The sequence below is a fragment of the Mustela nivalis genome (genome assembly GCF_964662115.1).
Source record: "Mustela nivalis genome assembly, chromosome: 8".
NCBI lineage: Eukaryota > Metazoa > Chordata > Mammalia > Carnivora > Mustelidae > Mustela > Mustela nivalis.
In genome coordinates, this window is record NC_139027.1 from 51,610,365 (window position 1) to 51,634,576 (window position 24,212).

At 55.7% G+C, this 24,212-nt stretch overlaps 1 protein-coding gene across 24 annotated transcripts in view; it reads right to left on the bottom strand.

Annotated features, from left to right (window-relative positions):
- The window catches only part of DYSF (dysferlin), a 203,813-nt gene that overhangs the window by 70,815 nt on the left and 108,786 nt on the right, over positions 1–24,212 (bottom strand). For all 24 annotated transcript variants that reach the window (XR_014315085.1, XM_082744003.1, XM_082743990.1 and 21 more), the window contains 6 exons: positions 15,268–15,361; positions 14,712–14,789; positions 6,954–7,135; positions 5,305–5,445; positions 4,438–4,467; positions 2,965–2,994 (listed from right to left, as the gene is read on the bottom strand). Coding sequence is in view for 23 of the 24 variants with exons in the window: in XM_082744003.1 (XP_082600129.1) it covers positions 2,965–2,994; positions 4,438–4,467; positions 5,305–5,445; positions 6,954–7,135; positions 14,712–14,789; positions 15,268–15,361 (555 nt within the window). In the remaining variant the exon portion in view is untranslated. The remainder of the gene's footprint in view (positions 1–2,964; positions 2,995–4,437; positions 4,468–5,304; positions 5,446–6,953; positions 7,136–14,711; positions 14,790–15,267; positions 15,362–24,212) is intronic.

The following is a 24,212-nucleotide window of genomic DNA, read 5'->3' on the forward strand; positions in this document are numbered from 1 at the left end:
AGGGGGGACCACTGGGTTTATTTTTCTGATTGCAAAACACCAGAATTTTCCTTCTAGTGGATTTGGGGGTGCAGGAGAGTACCTCATGTACATCTCAGACTAATAGCCATACCCTGGCATTGGAAGGGGATAGAATGACATCTGGTTGACCCTCTGAGCCCTCAGTGAAAACAGCCACGGAGCTTGCAATCCCTTCCACCAGGGAAACCCCTGCCTGCCCTGGAGCAAGACAGAAGCGGCAGAACCAAGGATAATGCCCCGAACCACGCCCCCTTCCATGGTCAGGTCTGCAAGCCCCAGCTCCCGCCTATGGCATCTCCAGGTCCCCAGGTAGGGTCTCCCTCTGCACATGCCCCACATCCCTGAGCGGGGTGTGGGGGGGTGCTGGTTGTTAAGGAAATCGCCATCACCTCTTCTGCTGCCTGTGTGTGTGTATTTGCGCGTGTACACACTCGTACACGCTCACACGTGCATGTGCACGCTCTCCAGTTCTCAGGAAATCTAAAATTGCAGTTTCTTTGAACTCATTCCCCTTGGCAGCATGGACCGCCTTTGTTCTCCAGACAAAAAGGAAAAGAAACGAGACAGAGGGCTCAGAAGAGGCGGGGAAGAGGGAGAGAAGGAGCCGGAGGCCAAGGAGCAAACGGAGGAAGAGGGAAACAGGAAGGGAGAGCAGAAGAGGAGAAGGCGAACAAGGCTCAGGAAGGGGGGATTTCTTACTCTACCCTGACAGAAAGACAGACTGGGGAGCTAGGGAAGGAAGTCCTCCCTTCATCCATGCTCTCTGCAAGGACCCAGGTCTCCCAGACGTCACCAAATCCTCAAAGACCAAGGCAAGGGTTCTGACGCCCCCCACCAGAGCTCCCAGAGAGGGCTGCTCCAGAGGGGCATAAAGCCTGGGGGAGGGGAAATCATGTCACCCAACCAACTGGCCCCAGCCCAAGGCACTGCCACCTAGTCCCCCCTCCCCACCCCTTCTGCCAGCCCTGGCTTCAGATGCTAGCTCAGTGTCACCTCTCTCAGAAAGCCGTCCCCACGGTCCTCCACCCGCTCTGGGAGCTGTCAGCACACCATGGACAGATGTCATTCCTGGACTCTGTCTCCCACACAGGCATGGGATTCACTAGCCTGAGGCATTCCCCACCAGAAAGGCTGTTCTTAAACCATCCTTCGGAGTCACAGAAACCTCTTACCTGGTCCTGCCCTTGGCTCCCCAACCCATGGCCCCCGGCGGCCACACAGCTCCCTAACAAACCCATCTGTCCTGTCTGCTCCCAGACTTTCGAGGTCTCTGGTGGCCAGTGTCCAAGAATCGAAGCTGCCAGCACACCCTCGGGGAAAGCTGGCACACTCTCACAGAGATCATGCTGGGAGCCCCAAGGGGGCTAAATGTGGTAGTGGGGCGGGGGAGGGGGGCACATAAAGAAAACTCCTGCTAAGGCCTCGGGCTTCCCGCAGGCCCCATAGCTGCAGCTGAACTGACCTGTCACTGGGGATTCTGGAAACTAAATAGGATCCAGGACCTTGGTACGAGGCTTAGCCTTCAAGTGCATGGAAAATGGCCGAGGCACGGAGTCCCAGGTCTGGGGCCGAGGCCCCTGAGAATGAGGGGGTCCACAAGATCATCTCCTGGGGTCGTCCCCTGAACCAGCTGATACTCTATTCATCTCCATTCGTCCCGCTGGGCCTCGGACCCTTCGACCTACAGACTCAGCCTCGCCCTATGCCCAGCAGACCCCACGATGTGCTCTCCTCTGGCCCTGTTGACCCACACCCTACCTTAGTCTGTGGCTTGGCTGGCTCTGCAGCAGGCCACTTGGCCCTCCTCGCAGGGTCTGGCCCCAAAGCGGTAAATTTTGATTTGCTTCCTGACAACGAGACCACAGCCAGACCCCTGCTCTCGGAATCTGAGCCTTCACTGCTACATATTACAAATCCACTTATTAAGGACTTTAACTTTTTTTTAATAACTCATCCCTGGGCTGGGTCTTCTTCAGAGCAGGCTGTGGGTTTTGGCCACAAAGCACTCTCAATCAAGAGAAAGGGCTCCGTGCTGCTTCCCTGGACAGGACTCGGCTCCCCTTTCCAAATCGGCAGTCTTTCGCAACCGTAGCCAGAAGCAGGAGGCTGCCTGTCAGGCGCAATTACGGCCAGCTCACTTGGCGGACCCCACCTCGGTCTGGGAGCGAAAGGAAGTGAGGTAAGGGGCGCGGGGCCGGTGGAGCCCACATCCTGACCCTGCATTTCAAGTCCAAATTGCACTGAAAATGTCAAATGGTGTCCGCTCCCAGCCTGGGGATTCCCTGATGGCAGGAAGTGGCTGCCCTTTTCCCAACCCATCTGACCAGGGTCCTCCTTCCTGTCTCCCTGCCCAGGCCTCTGCCCCTGCTCCCTCCTGAGGACCCACTCACAGATGTGCAGGAGGCCACAGGGGAACGTGCTGCTCATCCCTTGTGGCAAAGGATGGAGCTTTACTTCCTATGGAAGCAAACCCCAATCTTCTTCCAGAACCTAGGAATCCCCAACCCCACTGGCCCCTAAAGCCACCAGGCCCTAACCTGGTGCTTGGCCCCCTCAGCCAAAGGCACGTTTCCCGTCCTCCTGCAACAATGTCTGGCTGATGCCACCTTCCCCAGAAAGGCTTCCTTGACTACTCTGGCCCCTTGTGAACTTTTTATTCTTGAAAACATGCCACCTGGTAATCAGCCAGATGAGACACTATATCTGCCAGGAGATCTGGGTGAGTCCAGCCTCCAACAGGACAGCAAGGCTTCTGGGGCTAAAATCATGCCAGGATATACCCCAGGCAGCCCCAGGTCTGCACAGAGTGTGGGGAATGAAATCCAGGCAGGTCCCTGAGTGGCCACTGCCCACTGGGGCACCAGGAGCTCAGATGGCTCTGGGACACTTGTCTAGAGAAGAGCCTCCTCCTTCCCTCTGTCCCCGCATGTCCCTTCAGCTCACCTCATCCAGGATTCCTGACGTATCATGCACCTAGGCCACACCATGGGATGTTCCGTGTCCAGGGGATCGGTGGAGGGAAGAGAGGAGGGAGGAGGGAGGGTAAAAGCTTAGCATTAGTGATAAGGAGCACTAGACTGGGGCAGCGAACAGCACACCAGATGTCACCCTAAGTGAAGCCAACAGAAACGTCCTCCCATCGAGGGCCATGGTGATGCACTTCTGGCTGTGACTTCCACATGGTTCCTGAGAAGGAAGGTGTGATGGGGTGTCGATGCGGAGACTGGTAGGAGAGGCCAGGGCATGAACCTAGAGCCCAGGCATCTCCAGAGGTGATGGGAGAAAGGAAAGTGACAGGTGGTAGGAAGGGTCCCAGACGGGGGTGCAGCAGCCTCACGAAGCAGCCAGGTCTGACCCCTCAGAGCTGCTGTTTCTGCTGGAGCACGTGGACCTGGGTGAGGCAAGGAGAAACAACTTGGGTCCCCAGGGGCTGGCCGGCCCGAGAACAGGCGCTTGGACTGAACAGGAAAGAGAGACGGAGAGAAGCCAGAGCCGGGAGAGCTGGGGGAGAAGCTGAGGGTGGAGTGGGGGGCTGATGGCAAAGGAGGGCCTGCAGGGTCCAAATGGTTGGCAAATTGTGCCGGCTGCTAGAAAGGGAAGAGGCATCCAAACACAGCCGGAATGACCACTTCTCCCAGCGGCTGCTGAGCCCGGTGAGAAGAACACTCCCCAAATCAAATTAGCAGGGGTGCCAGGAGAGGGTTTGCATTTTCTACCATGACTCCCACAAGAAGAAGGGGAGTGGAAGCAGGGTGGACATCCCCACCACTAGCAGAGTGAGGAGACTGGGTCACAGTGGGACCGTGGTCTAAATCACAACTTGGGGACCGAACATGCGTCGGAGCCCCTGGAGGGTTCATGAGTACATGGTGGGGGGCGGGCTGCCCAGTGCCCTCAGGGAACACTTCAGTCAGTTTGAAGTGGGGCCCAAGACTCGGCCTTTCTTACCACACCTGGATGGTTTTCAGCCCCTGGCCGCACTTTTAAACCCACCCCCACTGCAGCCCACCGGGGCAGCACCGAAGGCCACCAAGGCCTGGGCCACCCCACCAAGAGGTGGTGTTTTGTTCAGTCTGGGGTGCAGCCTGAGTGCTGGTGATTTCCCAAATTGCCTAAGGGATTCTAAGAGGCTGCCCAGCTGAGGGCAACTGCTCTGGGTGGCCAGGAGGTCATTCATTCTGAGAGTCTGTGATTCCCGGAATTCTCTGGGAAGAAGGACAGGAAAGGCCAGAGCTGCACAGGGACCCCAGCCCCTGCCCAGCCTGCCCCATGGTCCCACCGGACTCTTCCTTTGCTTGAAGGCAGGAGAGTGGTGGTATTTGGCTGATCACCCTTCCTAGCCCCGGGGTAGGGTGGGGGTGCGGCAGGCCAGGAGGACGGCTGTCCGTTAAAGGAGAAAAGGTGAGGGCAACTTACCTCGAAACCAGGAATATGGTGAATGGCCGGCTAGGATGCAGAAAACAAGAGAGCTCTGGTCAGGTGCCTGTCACCCAAGGCCCCAGCACCCTGCTTTCTGCCTTGGCCAGGCAAAGGCGTTTCCCCCCGCAAAATGACACCCATGGACTGTATCAGTGATCAGACAGTGCTGGGGTTTGTGCTCTGTCCCCTGGAAGCCCAGGGACTCTCAGAGGAAGCTCGAGGTGGCGGGAGACGGAAAGGGAAGCCAGGTGGGTAGCATGTGGTCCAGACACCTCACTGGAATATCCCTATTTCTATCCAGCCTACCTATGTAGTTTCACCCCACAGAAAGAGCGACTTTGGAGAGATGGTTGTAAACCAAATGCCCCCTGTCAGAGCAGGGAAGTGGCTGGCCCTGGGTCATGAGGCCAGGCCATGGCAGAGGAGGACTAGAACAGAGGTCCTGCCCTTACCCGTCTGCGGAGATGCCCCCATCACACTTACGACCCCCCCGAAACCAGATCACAGAGGTCCGGCTCCCAGAAACCACTTCAAGTTATGATGCAGGGGGAAATACAGCCAACGGCCAAAAGATGCAGGCGTTCTAGCACAACCCAGATTCCCAACGCTCTCCCCAACAGTGAGAGCATGTTGTGATTTGGAGTTCAGAAAAGATGGGCAGAGCCAACCCTCAGCAGAAGGCCTGACAGCACATGGCTGTTCAGTGTTCCCCACTGACCGTAGGCCCCCAGTCAGGGAAGAAGGATATATGAGAGTCCCCTCTCCTCCACGGGGGCCATCCCCTCCCTGTGCCCTCTTGTTCTCCCCCACTATGGATGTAGTCCCTGCCTGGGCTTCCTGGATGTGGATATGAGCCAGCCTCACCTTCTCTCTCTGGATGAGCTCAAAAGAGGCCAGGAGCTCGCCCGCTGGCTGGCTGCCCCTTATCAGGGGGAACCAGGCCAGCCGGGGCATCCGTTCCAGACTGGGTTGACACATGCAGCGGCCCATAAACTCATCTGCACCCTAGAACATGGAGAAAGAAGAGTCAGCATCTCCCAGTCCAGGCTTGCCAGTGGCGTCAGAGCAATCCCCAGATCCATACCCAGCCTCCTGCACTTGCAAGAGACTCAGCAGTCAGGGCACTCCCCTGGGGCAGAATGGTGCACTCTAACCCCCTCAGAAGAACGTGAGGACAACATGCAAGGGAACTCTGACCACCGTTGCTAGATTTGCAATTCCATGATGGTCAAAAACCCCTCTGTAGGTCTAACTAGCCTTCACACTGATTTAATTGAATCAAGTTCTGAGCCCCTTAGAGACCACAGTGACAGCCTCCTGGCATTTCCTTAACGCCCTCATCACAGGAGGTATCTGACATTTCCATGGGCTTTTTCATCTCCTTTCAATCTACCTGGGAAAACTGTGATCGCTCATCATATTCAGTGAGTCCTGTTAAAATGATGTTTTGATCGTATCATTCCCCAGCTCAGGCACCTTCCGTGGCCCCCACCCCCACTCCCTGGCCCACATCGCCTCCAGCATGGGAGGCCCCTCACTGGAGCCTGCTCGCCTCTCCTGCCCTGCCTCATTCCCTCTGTACCAGACTCCAGCGTGCTGGCCTCAGCTGCCCTTTCAGCCCCTGGCTGTCACATGGGCCATCTCCCCGAGCCTCCGCTGCCCCCACCCCTGTACTAGAACTTGCACCTGCTCCCCCGCCTCCCCCTGGCCCAGCCCATCCCAGTCCTCCTGCCTCCCTCTCCTTCCTGCTGTGCTGGAACACCCCACCGCCTGGCCCAAACACCCCAATCACATTTCCTTCAGAGCCTAGGTCTTCCCCACAGGCTTTCCCCAAGTGCCAGCCCTGGGAGATGGGCTATCTCTCCCTCCTGGGAATCTTCTAGAGCTGTGCTCTCCAGTACCTGCGTCGATTCAAATATAAAGCTTAACTGATTAAAACTGAAAATGAAAATGGGGTTTCTTAGGTGCTAGCCACTTTTCAACTGCTCAAGGCCACATGTGCTGAGCCGCTCCCATTCTGAACAGCACGGCCACTGAGTTTGGCCAGCATCCCGGGAGGGTCAGCTCGCCAGCTCTGGAGAAGGGCCCTGCCTGTGCCCCTGGAGGTGTCTCTCTACTCCGTGGGGGTGTCTCGGCCCCCACCTACACTGGGAACGCTATGTGCCGACCACTTAGCCCACACACAAGCACCCCATGACCATTTGTGGAGTCGATGTAGCTCTCAGATGGGGAGAGAGGACTCCTGGGCTGGAGTCTCAAAAGCAAGTCAGAGGCAGAGAACCCTGACCCAGAGCGAAACACCCCTCCAGCTCCATCCACTCTCCCTGCCGCAGACACAGCTCACCTATGAGAAATCCATTTTTAATTACTCTAGAGTGTTTTAATGGCTCTATAGCCTGTGGGGTCAGGGGAGAGGCCATCTGGCTTGATACCCCTTTGGGTGGTGTCTCCCATCCCCGCTCCTGGAGGCTGTGGGCGGTGAGAGAAAGAGAGAGGAAGGCAGGCAGACTCACGTAAGTGTCGTGGTCATACAGCTCCACCACAATGTTGGGCGGCTGCTCAGCGATGCTGGCAGGTTCACCAAAGATCTCAATCTCATAGAAGATGAGTGTCTGGTCCCAAGTGGGGTTCAGAGTGTTCTTTGCCACCACTGTCTTCTGGCTCTGGTGCAGGAAGGAGACGATGGCGTAGGGATCTGGGTGGGTCAGGCAGAGGGTGGGGCAGGGTGGGGAGGGGCAGGAACAGCAGAGACCGTGAGAGTTGTCTGCTTGGGGGTCGTGTGGGCCACAGAGCTGGAGCAGAGCCATGGCTCCTGCTCTGGCTGGGGCAACCTACAGGTGGGAGCCTGTTTCCCCAGCGCGACCCCCTCGCTCCACCCCTGCCCTCTCTAAGGCCCTCTGGTGGGTCACAGTGCAGAGACGGAGCTGAGTTCCAGGAGAGCGGGCCTAGAGATCCAAAGAAGCCCCCTTCCAGGCTCCTTCCTGGGCTGGCCACCAGGTCCTGCTAGAGGAAGTGCATCCTGGACAGTACATGCATTCATTCATCCAGCAAGCATTTATAAAAAGCCTTCTGCAGGCCAGGTCAAGAGCTCGGTGCTAGGGGCTGAGAATACAGTTAGAGCAGAAACATAATCCATACAAGCAACCCTAAAACTACAATCCTGATCAATGCCTTGAAGAGTGGCTCTAAGACACCGTAGTGTCTGTGAGAGAGGGTTCTATCTTCCTTGAGGAAGGGAGAGTACAGCAGAGATGCTGTTACCCTCAGACTGGGGTGCCTAGACCTGCCCTCCAGCAAGCCCACACCGGCCACAAGGAGAACAAACTGGAGGGAGCAGGGACACCAGTTCCGAGGCCCCTGCAAGGGTTCAGCTGGAGACAGCGGTGCTTGGATGGGTGAGCGCCCCAGAGGGAAGCCCGTGGACTGAAGAGCTCTTTGGCAGAGGGTGATGTGACAGGAACCCTGAGATCCCTCCAGCTCCCTGCTGCCCCAAACCATTGCGCATCCTGCCTGCCCGCTAGTCATTCCCCCCACCTGTTCCCAAAGGGATGTTGGTTTCACTAGAGAAGATTCTAGGGCCATGGCTCTCAAATGTGACCATGCAGCAGAATCACCTGGAAGGCTTACACAGACTGCTGGGCCCCACACCCAGAGATGTGCTCATCAGAACTGGGGCGGGGCTTGAGAATTTGCATTTTTAACAAGTTCCCAGATGGTTGGGATGCTGTCCTCCGGGCCATACTTGGAGAACCAGGGCAAGAGAAAGGCCTACGGAACTGAGTGTAGGCAATCTGGGACAGGGGCAAAAGGCTTGGAGGAGGGGCTCCTCCAGCTTCTCCCATGAGGATGTCAGATGGGGGGCAGGGTCCAGTTTGCTGCCATTTTCTAAGACTCAACGTGCCAGAGGCTGAAGGACAAGTCCAGAGATGCAGGAAGCTGGCAGCTGGATGCTAGGTATCTGGGAGGGCTGAGCGCAACTTGCCCTCACCCGTGCCCTCCACCTTTGGCCCCCACTCCAGCCTGCAGCACCCTGCCTCCTCTGAGCATCCCCGTTTAACCCCAGCTGCTCCCTAACCCCCATGTGACCCTAGACCCTAAGTGCTAGAGGTTCAGTGCTAGGATGTCCAGCTGTACTCCCGAGACGCGGGTGGGGAGACAGCCCTTCCTCACCAAGGAAGGGGAGAGGAACAGGTACCTCGGCCCTAAGGAGACCGAATGCCACACTACCTCCATCGTACAGGAGGTGACAGAGAGTGACCCTAGAAGAGGCAGGAAGGTCAGAGAGGACTCCCATCAAGAGATGGGGGGAGTAGGGTCCAAGATTCTGATTGTTGGCCCATGGCATGGCTAATTTTACAGGGTGGGGGAGATCTAAGCTAGGAGGCAGATGCTATGGGCACTCAGTGGCTGAATAAGGCTGGGTTTGGCTCACAGGAGGTAGCCACCAGCATGGAACCAGGCTTCAGGCACAAAAGCCACAGTGTAGTCAATCCTAGAGGGCTTCCTGAAGGAAACAGTTTGAACCTGATTCTGGGGGTAGAAGACTGCAAGGCCCTTGAAGGGAAATGGGCAGAGGAGACATGCCACCCCCACCTGGTGGAAACCTCCCTGGCACGGGGCTCCCCCTTCCATGCACCAGCCCGGGTAGGGTTGGCCCCAAACACTTCCCCTCCTGCCCCTGGCAGGGCCCAGCGGCGTCTGTGCATTTAATGAAACCGTCTGGCTGTGATACCATCAGCTCCAAGCTCGGCGGAGAACCTCTCCCTGGTTCCAGTAAGGGAAAGAGGGCGCGTTCCGATAAATAAAACCATATTAGAGAGCCGGCGAAAAAGCCCCTTTTGTTCCCACCCCCCGTGCTTCCCAACGCTTTATTTTTATAAGCACGAGGGCCCCAGACCGGCCGCGTTTACACAAAGATCACAATTGCACATTGTAGCGGCTACGCACCCTGTATTGGTGTTGGCAGCACCCCCCACGCGCACCCCCCCACCCCAGCGGGCCAACTCCTTCCAGCGGCCCCAGCAGCCCAAGCAATGAGCTCAGCGCTGGGGGAACGGGGAGGGGGTGGCTTTCAAACAAGAATCACCCAGACCCACACACGCGCCCCGCCCGCCCAGGGGAGGAAAAAACACACAACAAAGGCATTGTAAAGAGCAGGCCTGGAGGCCTGGGGCCTGAGACACTGGGCTACTGTGTGCTGGGGCCCTGCTTCTCCCCCCCACAGGGCCCAGCCCCTCCAAAAAAAAAGAAAGAAGGCAGGCAGGGGTATTGCTGAAGTAAGGTGGTCAGATGAAGGGAAGCCAGACAAACGCAGACTCATCGCTCTCCCAGGAAGGCCAAGGGGAGGGAGAAGCAAGTCCTGAGGAGAGGTGGAGGGGAAGGTGAGGGGCTGGTTCTTCTCTGTCACTCCAGTCTAGCACTCCTCTCAGGGACACTCCCATAGAAGAGGGGCAGCCTTGGCCCTCGGGCTTCACCCACCAAGCCACATGGAGCTGAAGTGGAAAGCGGCCGGACTGGGGCTCTCTGAGGACCATGAGCGGCCCTAGACGGCTCCAGCTGTGAACACACGTGGTTCTACGAGATTCCATCCTTGCTAGAGGCCCCAGGCAGGTGGTTCTTTGGCTGGACCTAGAGCCCTACACCCAACTCTGCTGCTCGGACCTTCCTAGAGCCTTCCTAGACCTTAACCATACACTGAGCCTTCCTCCCAGGCCCTCCTAACTTCCCAGCTCAGACCCCTGGGATGGGAGACAGGGCAGACAGCACCATCCCACTTGTCAGGTAAGAGAGCTTTGCCCCATGAAGATGAAGTTACTAGCCCATGCTCACCTGTGACCAGGGCTAGACTCCCAGTCTACTGCTCCTTCCACCACTCCATGCCCTTTGGGAAAGAACCCTTCAGAAAGAGGGGAGTAGTGCAAAAGAAAACTGTAATATAGCAATATTTCTTCCTATTAAATTAAGAAAAATTATTTGGAATTATAAAACCCAGTGTTGGCAAATATTTGATGAAATGGGTACTCTCCTTCACTACTGGAAGCAATTCAGGAAAGCAACTGGGCAGTATGCCCTAAACAACATAAAACTGTTTATACCTTGCTTCCTCTATTCCTGGGAATCACCCAAATTAACCAAAAAGCTATATGCACAGAGATGTTCACTCCAGCATGATGTGTAACCCGTCATTCATTCGCTCTGTCACTACTGACTGACCAGCGCGTGGTAGGTAAGCAGAGCACTAGGGATAGGAAAATGAAGGAGAGGAAATCTAGGCTCTTAAGATCATGACTACTGGTTGGAAATGGTCACTACAGGGCAGTTAGATTCCAAGGTGATGTGCAGCTTACTCAGGGAATGAATAAGGTGCTGGGCGTCGGGGATACCCCCATGGAGCCTGGCAGCATCATGTCAACCATCCCAAAGGAGGTCTCCGACACTAAGTCTCCAGGACGAGGAGGGACCAAGGCACACCAAGGGAAAGGGGGCGTTCTAGACATCAGCACGGCACTCACGGTGACACCAAAGAGCCTGGGCATTTGAGAAACAGCCACTAGTTGGTCTGGCTGAGGGGAGGAAGGGAACACCTAGGGCAGTGGGGATGAGAGAGGGAGGAGGAGTGCACAAAGATCCCAGATCTGAGCGGAGCAATCTGGACTGAATCCTACAGATCGGTGTTCCCCAAAATGTGAGCTTCATAAACGCGAGTTCTCTGGGGATCTCGTGAGCACTTAAACAAGTCAAACAGGCTCCTTTCCTGAAGCCATTCCAAAGCCTCTCAATGCCACTGTGCATTGTAAATCTGGAAGCGTGCACTGGTCTCCGGTCTCCCTTGCTCAGGAACCCTGCTTAAGTGGAGCATTTCACAAGCCTCCGACGCACTTTGGAAAACAGCCCCATGAGCTCAACGGGAGAATTCCCCCTGCCAGAGCCAACCTTAACCGAAAGTCTGCTTCAAGGAGGAGCGGGCAGCGACTGGAGTCCAGACGCCGTAAGCCCCGAAGCAAGGGCTCCCCAGTCCCACCCAAGACAGAGTCTGGATTGGGACGTAACACTAAAACTCTGGTCCCCACCAAGGTGACCTCTGCTGTGAGACCCCACTGCGGCCTTGCCCTTGAGTAATAGCTCTCGGGACCACCCGCCTGGCACACACCTTTGATCTCCCAGGAACCATAAGAACAACAAAGAGGGCACAGGACCGTCTGTTATCTTAATAGATACTGCACTCTGGTAAATTAATAACTTAGCTTTCGGTCTAGTCACCATCTCTCATGCTTGGCAAACCACGGCAGGCAGGCCCCCTGAGCCCACTGGCCTGTGAGGCCCTCCAAGGGGAATTTCTGATTCCCCCAGCCTAAGGGCCATCTTCTGATATGTCATGACCTCACAACAGAGCGTCTCACGGGTTGTCCATCTTAATGGGACCTCTGCTCACCAGGCAGGGGCAACCCCAACCCAATGTCAAAGAGAAGTCATTGGAATTAAGCATCATTTTATGTTTCTAAATGCCTAGCTGCTACACAGACCACGCATCCTCCTAGCCACGAACCACAAATGTCCTTCCGATGTCTGGAGAATTGAGGTTGACTGTATATTGAAACCCCATCGGAGGCAGAACCCTCAGGTGGCCCGGACATAACATCTCCACAAGCCTCCCTTTCCTGCCTGAGTTTAATATTATTCAACAAGTGTTTCCTAGGCAGTTACTGCGTGTCCCCACCCCACCCACCCCCCCACCCACCCAAACCCACGGCCAGAGAGAAGGAAGCAGACACAGACACAACCCCAGCACAGCTCAGGGCCCCAGGAGCCCACCACTGCAGGAAAGACCCAGGGCATCACAGGTCAGAGTCAAAGGAGCACCTTCTGGAAGAGAGCCGTCTCTGCCTCAGACACTCAGCAGACAGGCTGGAGGATGATACCAGCAACAGACGCCACACTAGACCCTTCCCTGGCCCCAGACGGTCCGGATTCACACATGAGTTTCCTCCAAGAAATGCCAGCCGGTGGCCACGCACAGCCTTCGGCCGCCAGCCACCCCAGGGTCAGTGCCAGGGGAGAAATTGCTTTGGTTTAGGGTTTGGGAGTGAAAATAAACACTCTGGGTTTTATAGGTTCACCCATGTTGGCTGCTGTTTTCCTTTCCAGCAGCTGGTCAATCAGGCCTTTCATTCAGAAGCCAGCGGCCTCTGAGGAAGCCCTGGGCAGTGCCCTCAAAGCTCAAGGGATGTTTATTTGGGGGAGGGGGTGGGGCTGGGATGGAAAGTGTGACATCTTCCGCAGGCCAGCGCCTGGCTGACCCTGCCTGTGGTCCCCCGGGGTGCCTGCCATCTCCCAGCATGGGTTTCTTGGGAGGGCCTCTGTCCCTGCAGTGTCCTCGGCCAGCCCAGCCCAAGGACAACAACAGGAGGACAAAGGCCCCCCCAGTCCTCGCCCCACGCCCACACAGGCCTGCCACCTGCACCCCTGTCTCTCATGCCCTGCTAAGGAAGAAGAAAGGCTGTGGCTGAGTTCATCTCTCTTCTCTCAGCATACATCCCAATGGGCAGCGAGCATTCTGGCAGGTTCCCAACAAGGGCCAGGTGCACACGTCTGCCCCTCCCCCACCAACTGCAGCATGTGGGTTTTGCATATGCTTTTCAGAAGGTGCTGTCGGGACCTGGGGACCCAAAGCCCAGAGGAGAAATTGCTCCATCTACCATGTACCTGGCTGCCCAGGGCTGGAAAAAAGGTCACTGGGAGGAGAGAATGTGGGGAACCCCAGCTGCTGGGGTGAGGCATGAGGGTGGTCCCCCCTCTGGGGGAGGAGCAGGGCCCAGCCGAAGAGAAGCAAGTGGCTGTGAGCTATAGGGCCATCCTATAGTGAACAGAAGGTCACTGTCACAGAAGAATTCACTTCTACTCAAGGAAGTAGCAAGCACTTGGAGGATGGCAGGTCATTTGTCAGCTATTTGATCTCAAGCAGTTTAGTTAAGCTACCTGTGTCTCTGTCTCCTCACCTGTAAAATGGGAACATGAAGCCCCTAGCTCATAGGAGAGACATAAGGGTCACGTGCACCGAGACCAGTAAAATGCCAGGGCTCACAGTGAGCGCTCAGTCAATGTCCGTTCTTCAGGTACCAAGTGCAGGTTCAAGGATAAGACAAAGAGCCTTCCTGGAGGAGTTCACAGTCATAATGGGAAAGACAGCAATTGATCTAGGTGGCAGTCAGGGCTGTGAGAGGCATTGGTGGGGCACCGGCCTCGTGTCAAGGAAGGAGCAACCATCTGGGCTTGGGGCAGCGTCAGAGGACCTGAGCTAGGTCTTGAAGAATGAGTAAGAGTTTGCTGGGTTAAAAATTGGGAGGGAATGCATTCTAGGCAGAGAGAGCATGGAGTAGAAAGGCCAGGAAGAGCTCCACAAAGGTTGACAAAAGTTGGTGAGACCAGAGCTAGTCTTAGAGGCCAACTAGGGAACAAAGCAACTGCAAGCTCCACAGGAGTCCAAGCCACAAAAATCCGCAGCTGTCTCCCAGTGTCTACACTGGAGATCAGAGGAGTGACATGACCAGATCTGTCTGAGACAGGGTGGAAGGTGAGGGAGGTCAGGAGACGAGAAGGGGTGAGGCCAGTTCCTGGGAACATCTCCAAGAGAGATTCAGAAGCCAAAATCCGCGGGACTGGAGGACGGATGGTTTCCAAACTGACAGGCAATAGACACGTGCTAGTGCAACACCAGAACCAAGGTAGGCAAAGAGGGGAGGCCTGGGTCAGGGAAGGAGAGCACAAGGAGTTCAGTTTGGATAGGATGAACTGAGGAGCCAATGATGGAGGCAACCTGGGGGAGACACCTAAGACATGGCTAGACACGTGGAGCTCCTCCGAACTGAAGGTCTGGAAGCTTCTCCAACATGGGTGGTCCATGGAGCCAGGGAAGGTGAGGGCACCCCAGTGCCCAGAGAAGAGGACACACAGACAGACTGTCAAGACCATCAGACTTAGAGGCCTGGGAAGCCCCTCAAGTAGGAGCAGGAAGAGTAGAAAGAGGCTGCAGGAGACCCTGGAGACAGAAGTAGCCTAGGGGTCAGAGCCAGAGGGGCTCTCAGAAGGAAGTGATGGTCAACAAACCCAGCAGAAGGGTCAAGCAGGCCACCGGACAACCAACCCAGTGACCCCAGCAAAATGAGCCACCTCCACAAATCCCACAAACAGCCCCAACTCCCCCACACTGGAGAAGCCCTGTTGGCTCAGCTCCCGGCTCTCAGCCCCTGGTCTCGGACTCCCTTCCCACCTACCAGAAAAGGAGTCCTTGTCCATCGAGGGCAGGTCCCGGGCCTGGTACATATAGCAGCGTAAGTGGTAGCGGTTCCCATCTGTACCAAGGAGGAAACAGAGATGACATGAGCAGGTAGGAGCTGCTGAGAGCAGCGGCTGGGGTGAGGGGAGTCTCCCGCAGGAAGGGCCACAGACGAAGGGTGTGAGCCATGGAAATGACACATGTCACTTGTCACACTCTGTGGGAGTGAGCCGCTCACAGGATCAGAGCAGACCGTGGCCCCTGAGTGTCGTGTCCTGGGGCCTGGTGAGAGCTGGGGAGAAGGGGATGGAGGAGAAGCCAAATAAAGGATAGGGGCAGCCAGAATGCACAGGGCCCTGAACGCCCGAACTCAGGCACGCCACACGCAGCAGGACATGCACGTGTGTGAATGCACACACACCTACACACCCCCACCAAAGACACACACCCACCACAAAGCACCTAGACTCGATTCTCCTAGCCCCCATACAAAAATGCATGAGGCTACACACCTGTCGACCTCACCCTGCTAGACACCGCCAAGTATCACTTACAGTCAAAGATGCAGGAAATCGTGGGTCTGTTCACGCCGAAGCTCAGGGTGGACACGGACATGGAATCGTCACTCCTGTCATCTACCACGCCGCCCTGGGGACACAGAGCTGGTTGTGACCAATCCTGACCTCAGAGCTAGGGGGAGTCATTTGCCCAAATCAGGAGACCTCTAGACAACACTCCTCAGCTGCTGAGAGCTGGGCCATTGGCCTCTGATTTTACTCTAGGGTACCACATCCTCCTACAGCCTCCCCAGACTCCAGTGTCAAGTCCACAGGAAAACTGTTCTCCCTCTCTGGTGGAGACCAGACATGCCAGAATGGGATATGGAGTTATTCTGGCCCAAGAGGTTAGGGTCTGATAGAAGGAAGGATTCTAGGGCAGAGAATCCAATGGGGATTTTTCCACTGGGATGAGTTAAGAGAAGCCAAATCGGGGGACCTATGTCCACTCCCTGCACATCTGGACACTAGGTCCTAGCTCTGGGGGAGGCTGTGCTATGTCATCACCACCTCTCACCTGCTCGCACTAAGCTGAGGGCAAAAGAGGACGCAGGCTGTGGCCAGGACAGGGACATGAGCAAGAGGCAGGGCCCGTAAGCACTCAGGCTCAGAGGCCAGTCTGCCAGTGTATGGCTCACGAGACTAGCCAGTCAGTCCTCTCGCTTTGTCCTCATTCACACTGGGCTCTAACTGCTGAGCCGTACACCAGCCTCCTTGGACCACGTGCCTACCGCCCAGGTGTATCCGGAGCCAGCTCGGGCACACTGTGGCCCCTCTCTGGCACCTTGCATGATTTGGGGGACTTCAGGGACCCAGCATGGATCAAGGCCCCCACAAGAACAGGAAATGTACTGGTTATTCCACAGCCCAGCCTCCAGATTTGGCTTTCTTGGCAAGCCCACCAGCATCCTGTGGCCCAGAGCCCAGCAGAGGGATGGGGAGAGCTGTACAGTGTTCCCATGCTGTCCACTCTCTCTGCAGCCTCTCCAAGAGATTTCTCCAGGTCCTTCGCCTCTCTCTTCCCTACCATCACCTGCCCCACTCTCTTGCCCTATTCCTGTTCCCAACACACAAGCACACACACCCTTGTGTGTGAACAGAAACTCTGGGCTCACCACCAATGGCCTGTTCATCTGGCCCAGGCCCACACAGGATGGCCATTTGCCAGGACTTTCCACCCTGCCACCTGGCCACAGCCATCTCCCAGGAACCCTCTCTCCAAAGAGAAGACACATGGCCACTTCCACATGGTCCTCTCCAAGTCACACCCATTCTCAGGGCCCAGTCCTAGACCCCTCATTGGAGAAGTCCCCCTGAAAGCCTGCCTTCCCACTTCTGATCTGCCCACACCCAGAGCCAGAACCAGCATCATTATCCAGAGCCCAAAACCTTCATGCGTCCTCAGTACTGAAGGATCCTGATCAGACCTCAGGTGACCTGCGCCGTTTTCCCGTTCAACACCAAGGCTTCCCTCCCCCAAACCCAGCGCTAAGCATTAGGCAGGCCATGCCCCTTGAAGCTGGCCAAGACTCACGCCTGCTCCATCACAAGCTCTTTCTCTTCCCTAGCCGGAATTGCCTTTGACTATCCCAAACCCCTCCATCTTCAGGGCATCTTAGGACACCAAGGGAAAGCCTGCCCTGGTCACTCTAGGTCAACATAGAAATGTATCCCAACATATGCCAGGTCTTCCTCTGCCCCCTTCCTGCAAAAGAGACCCTAAGACACACATGCAGGAATAGCGGGTCTATCTACTCTTCCAGGGGTCTCAGCGAGGTCTAGCTTCAACCAGGAAGTCTCTGGCACCCACCACAGGACACCCCCCTCAAAGACCCCCTTGTTTTGATCATAACGTCAACACAAGCTCTAGAACCAGATTTCTGGGGCTCCAATTCCGGTCCTGCTATGTATTGGCTGTGTGACTTTGGGGAGCTTGCTTAACCTCTCTGAATCATGTCTGTAAATTTGGAATAATTCTACAGTATCTATCTCAGAAAGTTGCTGTGATTATTAAGGAGATACACTGTGTGTTCTTAGCACAACTCCTGGCACATAATAAATGCTCAATAAGTGTTTGCTAGTAATGATCTTATGAAACAAACAAGGCACAGTGGGTTAGAGGCTGGGTAGGGCATAAACTGTAAATCTCGCAACTATTCTCAGGGGTGGTATTCATATACCTCATATTTGTTCAAAATTATTCCAGAAGCTGGAAAAGTGGACATTTCAGGAGCCACAGCCCTGGGCAGAAATCAAAAGCAATCAATCAAGCAATCAGTCTCTCAACACACACATACACACACATGCACACATGATAAAGCAGGATAACAGGGAGGGTGTCATACTACAGACAAAGAAAGACCCTGAAGAGGATCCTTTCTCCTGAGCAGGTGCGGACCCCAAGCATCCTGGGTTCCCCCCAGGAAAAGCATTTGGCCCCACAATGCTGCACTGGCATCCCGCCAGAGCCCACACCACATCCAACAGCTAACGGCTCCCAGTTTCAGGATCTGCAAGGCCGCACATAGGGCTGGACCTGGGGGGCCCTGCAGGCCACCCCAGGCGAGAGGTACAGGACGCCAAGGAAAGCAGATCAGAACACTGGAAACGGGGCTTGGCCAGCCCCCCCCCCCCCGCTTCCAACCACCCGTATGTAGCACATGCAGCCCAATGCACCTTGGTGGGAGGGCAGGGGTTCTGGCTAAAGGCAGGGTGCAAGGCCCGGGACCCGGTGGCCCTGCCATCTCAGCCTGCCAACATGCTCGTGCCCCCCACGAGTTGGGTGCTAAGGTAAGTGAAGGGAGGAGATTGCCTCTGCCTCCCACAGCCTCCATAATGCCTTCGCCCCCTCCCAGCACCTGCAGAGACCTCCGTGATTGCTGAAGGCTGCCAGCGCACTTCCCGAACACTCACCTCACATCTCCTCCAGATGGCCCCCACCCCAGCTGCCTCCCAGAAGCGCCACTCCCACCAGAACTCCTTGGTCTGGGGCTTTGGCAGCAATTTCTGGGTCTCTGTCCAAGGGCAGTCTGCCCTCCTGTGATCAGAAAAGGTGTCCCCCTCCCTGGGATTTCCACAAAGGCAGGCACCAGGTGTCTCAGGCCTAGCTCAGTGCTTGGCCCAGGGCGGGCCCTGGCCCTCAGAAACAATGTCCTTCAGAGGGAGGAACCAGTATCCCCTTGGGGAAGGCCCCTCACACTGCCTGGGCTTTTGCACCTGTCCTGCCCCCAGAATGGGGGGCACAGGACCCTCCACACCACCCCCAGTCCCCAACCTGCACCCCCAAGTATGGACTTGCCTCCTCCTTCCCTTCTCCCCCAGCTCAAAATGTCAGATGGCGATGGCTGAGAAGAAGCTGGGAGAACCAGGAGCCAGGCTGAGGGACACCCACTAAGTTCAGTCCCTCCCAGGAGAGCCCCAGCCCCACAGTCACTCTGGTTCCCAGCCTGGGCAGAATTCTACCCACACCTCTGGCTGATGTCTCTCCATCCTCTGAGCCACTGGCCTTCACAGGGGAGGCTGCTCTGCACACATCCTCTTCAGGCCCTGTGAGCAGACAGGGAGGCCAGCTCTCCCTCCCAGCCCAGCCGCGGCCTCTGAATTGAGTCTCCAGCAGTCTGGACACCCGCCAAACACCTCCATCCTCGATGATTTTTATGCTCAAACCAGCTGAAATCTTCTAGGGACCCTTTCTTGCCCCCACATTGGTCTCTCTACCCTCTTATTTCCCTTCTTTTTCCTAGATGTCTAAACTCATCCTCGAGGTCTCTGTGCAAGAATGAGTTAGCCCCCCACCCAGGGGCTTCTGCAGTGCCCTGAACCCCCTCTTACCACATCTAGCACCCCTCTCACTGTTGACTTGTCTGTGCCCTCCCACTGAGGGCTCTGGGAGATTTCTGTCATATGCCCAGCTCCCCTCACCCACAGCAGGTGCTCAGTACACATCTGGAGAGCAGATAAATGAAAGAAGGAGGTCACCTCAGGAGAGAGCAACAGCGTGAGCTACGGCTACAGCTCATGAAGGAGGCCAGCCTGTCACCCAGGTCAGGGGATCAGTCTGTCTGATAACAGGAAACCCCATGTCACACTTCCTTCATCCTGAGGTACATTTCAGTTTTCAAGTGTAGACATGCAAGGCTCACACACCAGAATTTCTCTCTAGGCAAACAATGAAGCCACATGAAAACTTGATTTGGGAGCCTCTGGGAGGCACCTCCTTCCTGTCTTGTGCTTTGCTGGATGTTTAGCAGCATTCCTGGTCTCGACCCATTAGATCCCCAGGAGTTCCTGCCCATTCAGTTGTGACTACCAAAAATATCTTCAGACATCATCAAATGTCACTTGAGGGACAGAGTGGGGGATAGGAACTGCCCCCTGTGGAGACCCCTGGTGAAAATCTAACACTATGGGGCACCCCTTTCCCACCCTTGGCAGGTTCCTAGCATTTAAGCAGCACTAGTAAATGGTGCTAGTGGTGTCCTTTTCAATCTTAGAACTCTCCAGTCTCACACTAAAATAATACTTTCCTCCCTTTAATCTCTTGTTTCTTTAAATCTGGAATCCGTCACCTTCTCTCTGCCTCAGGGCCTTTCCACAAGCTGTTCTTGCCACCTAGAATGCCCTTCCAGGTGAGCTAACGTGAGCTCTTGTCTCAGCTCAGTCACCACTGAGGCCTGGATACTGCTGTGGCTGCCATCCCTTCAGCAGCAGCACCCACTTAGCCTCTCCTAGCTCTCTCCTGCATCCATCCCTCCACGTGTACAGGCAAGGCACATACGCTCCCCTATCTCCTGCACCCAGCCCAGCATCAGGCACTTAGCAGTCATCCATTGAAGATTTGTCACAGAAAATGAATCACCAGCATTCCTGCCCGGAGCCACGTGGGCAGCGATCAGACCTCAGGTCTCAGGGGAAAGTTTAGGAAAATGCACATCAGACCACACCCTCTTTCGGTAAGCTGTTACTACAGAAAGAACAAGGGATAGGGGTTCACACACATACATACACACACACACACACACACACACACACACACACACACTGTGGGGCCATGTCTGGGGTGGAACAGAATGGGCTGTACCCTCAGAAGGTCCCACTCAGGAAAGCTTCCTGGAGGAGGGAAAGAGAAGAATGTTGGCATAGGGGAGCAGCAGAGTGCTGGGCGCCTGTGCCCCCAGAGCTCAGGGGAAGACTCAGCGAAAGGGGCAAATTTGGGGCACAGCAAGCTAGGAGAGGAAGGCCAGCTTGCTTCTGCTCTCGCTCGGCGTCCTGGGCAGAGAGAGCCAGGCCGCAGTGGCAGCTGAAGCCTCGCTTTCTGTCCACCCACTCTCCCCCCACCCCACTCCATACACTCGCTCTTCCCCAGCCCCAGCAGGCCCCGGGCATTAAGTTTCCCACAGCCACATTCCTGCCTCGATAGCTCATGCCTATGCGACTCCCAGACTGTGGTCTGTGGCCACACACTCCATCCTGGGGCTAGCTATGTAAGGGATCCTGCTGCTCGCCCAGGGGACTGGGCAGCATCCAACCCACCATGGCCCGGCCGGCGGCCGCGGCTCCCGAGAAGAGCCTGAGCTGAGGAGTGCAAGGAACCCTCTCCCTCCCAGACAGTGCAGGGCTGCCCCCGGGGTCCCCAGAACCAGGGGCCAAACCCACCTTGTCTGCTAAGGACTCCTGCCCCAGGATCTTGGTGTGGCCCCCACACCAGGAGGAGGTGGGCAGATTCTGGGAAAACACGCTGCTTAAGAAGGGGACCCCACGGCCCACCTAAATTGGATCCAAGACCAAGCACTAGACCGCTAGCATGTCTAAAATTCCTCCTGTCCAGCTGGTTGTCGGTCATACACACACACCTCCTCCCTCTGGCAGGGGTGTGACGCCTCATCCAAACAGGCCCGGAGGAAGGACAGAGAATGAAGGGGCAAGACCAGCGGTGGATGAAGCAAAAAGACAGGCTGAGCAGAGGGTCCCCCGGGCTGAGCAGGCAGAGGACAAAGCCCCCATCAGCCATGCCGTGATGGTTAGGAAGGAAGCAACAGAGTTCTGGCGATAGCTCAGGGGGCTACCGGGACGCCCTCTGTCCCATCAGAGTCAAGCAGGTGGGTTTCGGGGACCAGCCACCCTCCTGGCTTCCGAGGAGAGCTCAGTGCCAGTACCTGATGAACCAAGAGAGCACAGGTGACAGAGCTGTTGGGAAGAATGCTACTACAGGACCCTTATCTCTTATGTAAACAGGACCAGGGGACCCCCCCCCCAACCCAGAGCAGTAAGTACTGGAGCTGGCCTGCCAGGCTCCGAAGAGCAAATTAGTAAGTTTTCAGGTGTATTGCAAGGCAGCTGTTAAACACAGCCATCTGTAATAATTAAGTCATATAAATTTATAACTACAGAAATTTAAAACAGAGGAGATGGGGCGCCTGGGTGGCTCAATCAGTTATGCGTCTGACTCACGATTTCGACTCCAGTCATGATGCTGGGGTCCTGGGATCAAGCCCCGCATTGGGCTCTGTGCTGGGTGCAGCACCTGCTTGGGATTCTGTCTCTTTCTCCCTCACCTTCTGCCCTTCCCCCACCCTCTAAAATAAATAAATAAATCTTTTTCGAAAAGGTAATAAATCCTCGAGCTCATCACTTCCTAATTATTTTACAACTTTTGACTATTGTTCCGCTCCTGAGGTTATGTACAGCTCACGGATACGTGGGCTGGAAATGCTTCAGAACCAGCCGCCCCCTGTTCTCTGGTCGACTCCTCCCATCTCCACTCTCAGGGATGTCACACTGCTAGTTTGCAACTGGCCACGGCGGGGACATTTACACCACGGAAACCAGCAAATACGACAAACTAGACTGGGTTTGGTTTTCAGATTTTTTTTTTTTTCTTTCTGGAGAGCCAGTTATTAAACGCTGGCCAGCACGCCCTAGGCTGAGCTGCCAGGACCTCTTCTCACTGCTGGCTTTGCTGCGACAACCAGGTAAGAGCCACATCAGGTAACATGCTATCGACCCCGAACAACCCCACCACTATCCAGAGCAGTTTTCTCAGTGCTCATGGGAGGAAACACTACTAGAATCCTTATGGCTTGCCTTCTCTGTACCTCCATTTGCTAATCTGTAGTAATAAACCCCACCTCCTAGGACTGCTGGGGCGTTAAGGAAGATAATACACAAACAGGGCAGAGGTAATGCCTTGCACCACAGGCACATGCTCTAGGATGACTGGTAGATGCGGCTCAGAGTGAGCCTGAGAGTGAATCTGTTCACCTTTGCAGGGCCTGTGGTCTCTTCTGCAACTCCTCGGCTGCCCCCAGAAAGGGACAGCAGCCACAGAATGCAGACACAAATGAGCCTGGTCACGCACCACCAAAGCCCCATCTACACAAAACGGCTGAGGACAGACGAGGCTCGTACGCTGTGGCTTGCCGACCCCTGCTCTGGAAGGGGGTGTTATTGTTTTTGCTCTGTTATCAGCTCCATCCTGAAAGGGAAGAAACTGGGGCCTGGAGAGGTCAATGCCTTCCCTAGGGTCACATAACAAAATTAACTGGCAGAGCCAGGGGAAGGGGTATCCCCCAGCAACCACTCCGGGCTCTTCCGAGCTTCGGCTTCCACAACAGGACTCAGCACCTGAGTGGGACTCCGGGGCGGGATAGGGCTGAGTGCCAAGTCGTGGCTTTGGGGAGCCCAGGACCCACGTCACTGCCCTGGCCGCCCAGCCTCAGCTTCCAGGGAAACCCCACACAGGCTAGAGGGCCAGGACGAAGGAGGAGAACACTTTAAAAGATGGAATTTGGGAACACAGACCTCCCTTCCTAATCAGGGCTGATTGCAGCCTTAAGTAGAATAGCAGGCAAGGGTGCAACCCCGTTTAATTTACAGCTGGAGCCGAGGCTTGGAAGCAGCTGCAAAAATCCTTGCACAACTACGGGCCAGCCCCCCGGGAGCTCGGGGATGGAATCAGGAAACCTAGAGAATCCACAGTGCCACGTGTGGGCTGGTGCAGGCGTCTGTGTGTACACGAGTGTGTGTGCGCGCAGTGCCCCTCTAGACTTCCCTATACCCAAATGAGGGGTTTGCAGAGAATGTTCAAGCAGGTTCTGCCCCACGCCAAAACGCCTCAGTAATTAGGATGACTGTGCATCCCCCTTTGTCTGGGACAGCCCTAGCTTACTCCCGTTTCCCACCATGATTAGTACAATAAGTTGTCACCCTAGCCATTGTGGATACAGATCCCAGTGCATGTACAGTGACACACAAGGGGGCCCCACTGCATCTGCCCATCTGTGACATGCCTTCCTCTGCACCCGTGTCCACCTGGGGGCTGGCATTTTGTCTCAGATACATAGACACACCGTTGGCCCCTCCAGACTTCAGTGTCCAAATCTGGAGTCAGAAAGATGCTGGGGTCCACCAATTTAAAGGAATTACCCAAATGGTCTTCCCATGGGGGGCAGCAGGAGGGCCAGGGAGGCCTCTGCTTGAGAGGCCAGCCAGTCTTCAGTTATCTCCCGCTTGCACAAAACCAGGTCTAGAACAGGTGCTCAATTAGCATGTACAAGAAACAGAATCCATGGAGACATAGAATCGCTTCCCCCGTCTATGCAGACCAAGTGGGGATTTGGGTTACTTAATGAGGCCAACCCCTCTCACCTCCCAGATGCTGCCCTTGGTCCAAGTGCCACTCTGGGAACTAGGCCCGGGTACCCTGCCTAGAGCAGGGCTTCATCCAGGTGCAGAAACGGGCCCTCCCCTCCTCCCCCATATCTCACTGCCTTTTCTGGCAGCTCAGATCCCAAATTACTCCTCTCTAGCACCAGCTTCTCCCTGCCTGACGCCCCTTTCTGCACTTCCAACTTCCAGCTGCCCAGCATTGGTGGTATAGTGGTGAGCATAGCTGCCTTCCAACTTCCAGCTGCCCATGTCTCCTATCCTCAGGCCTGTCCCCG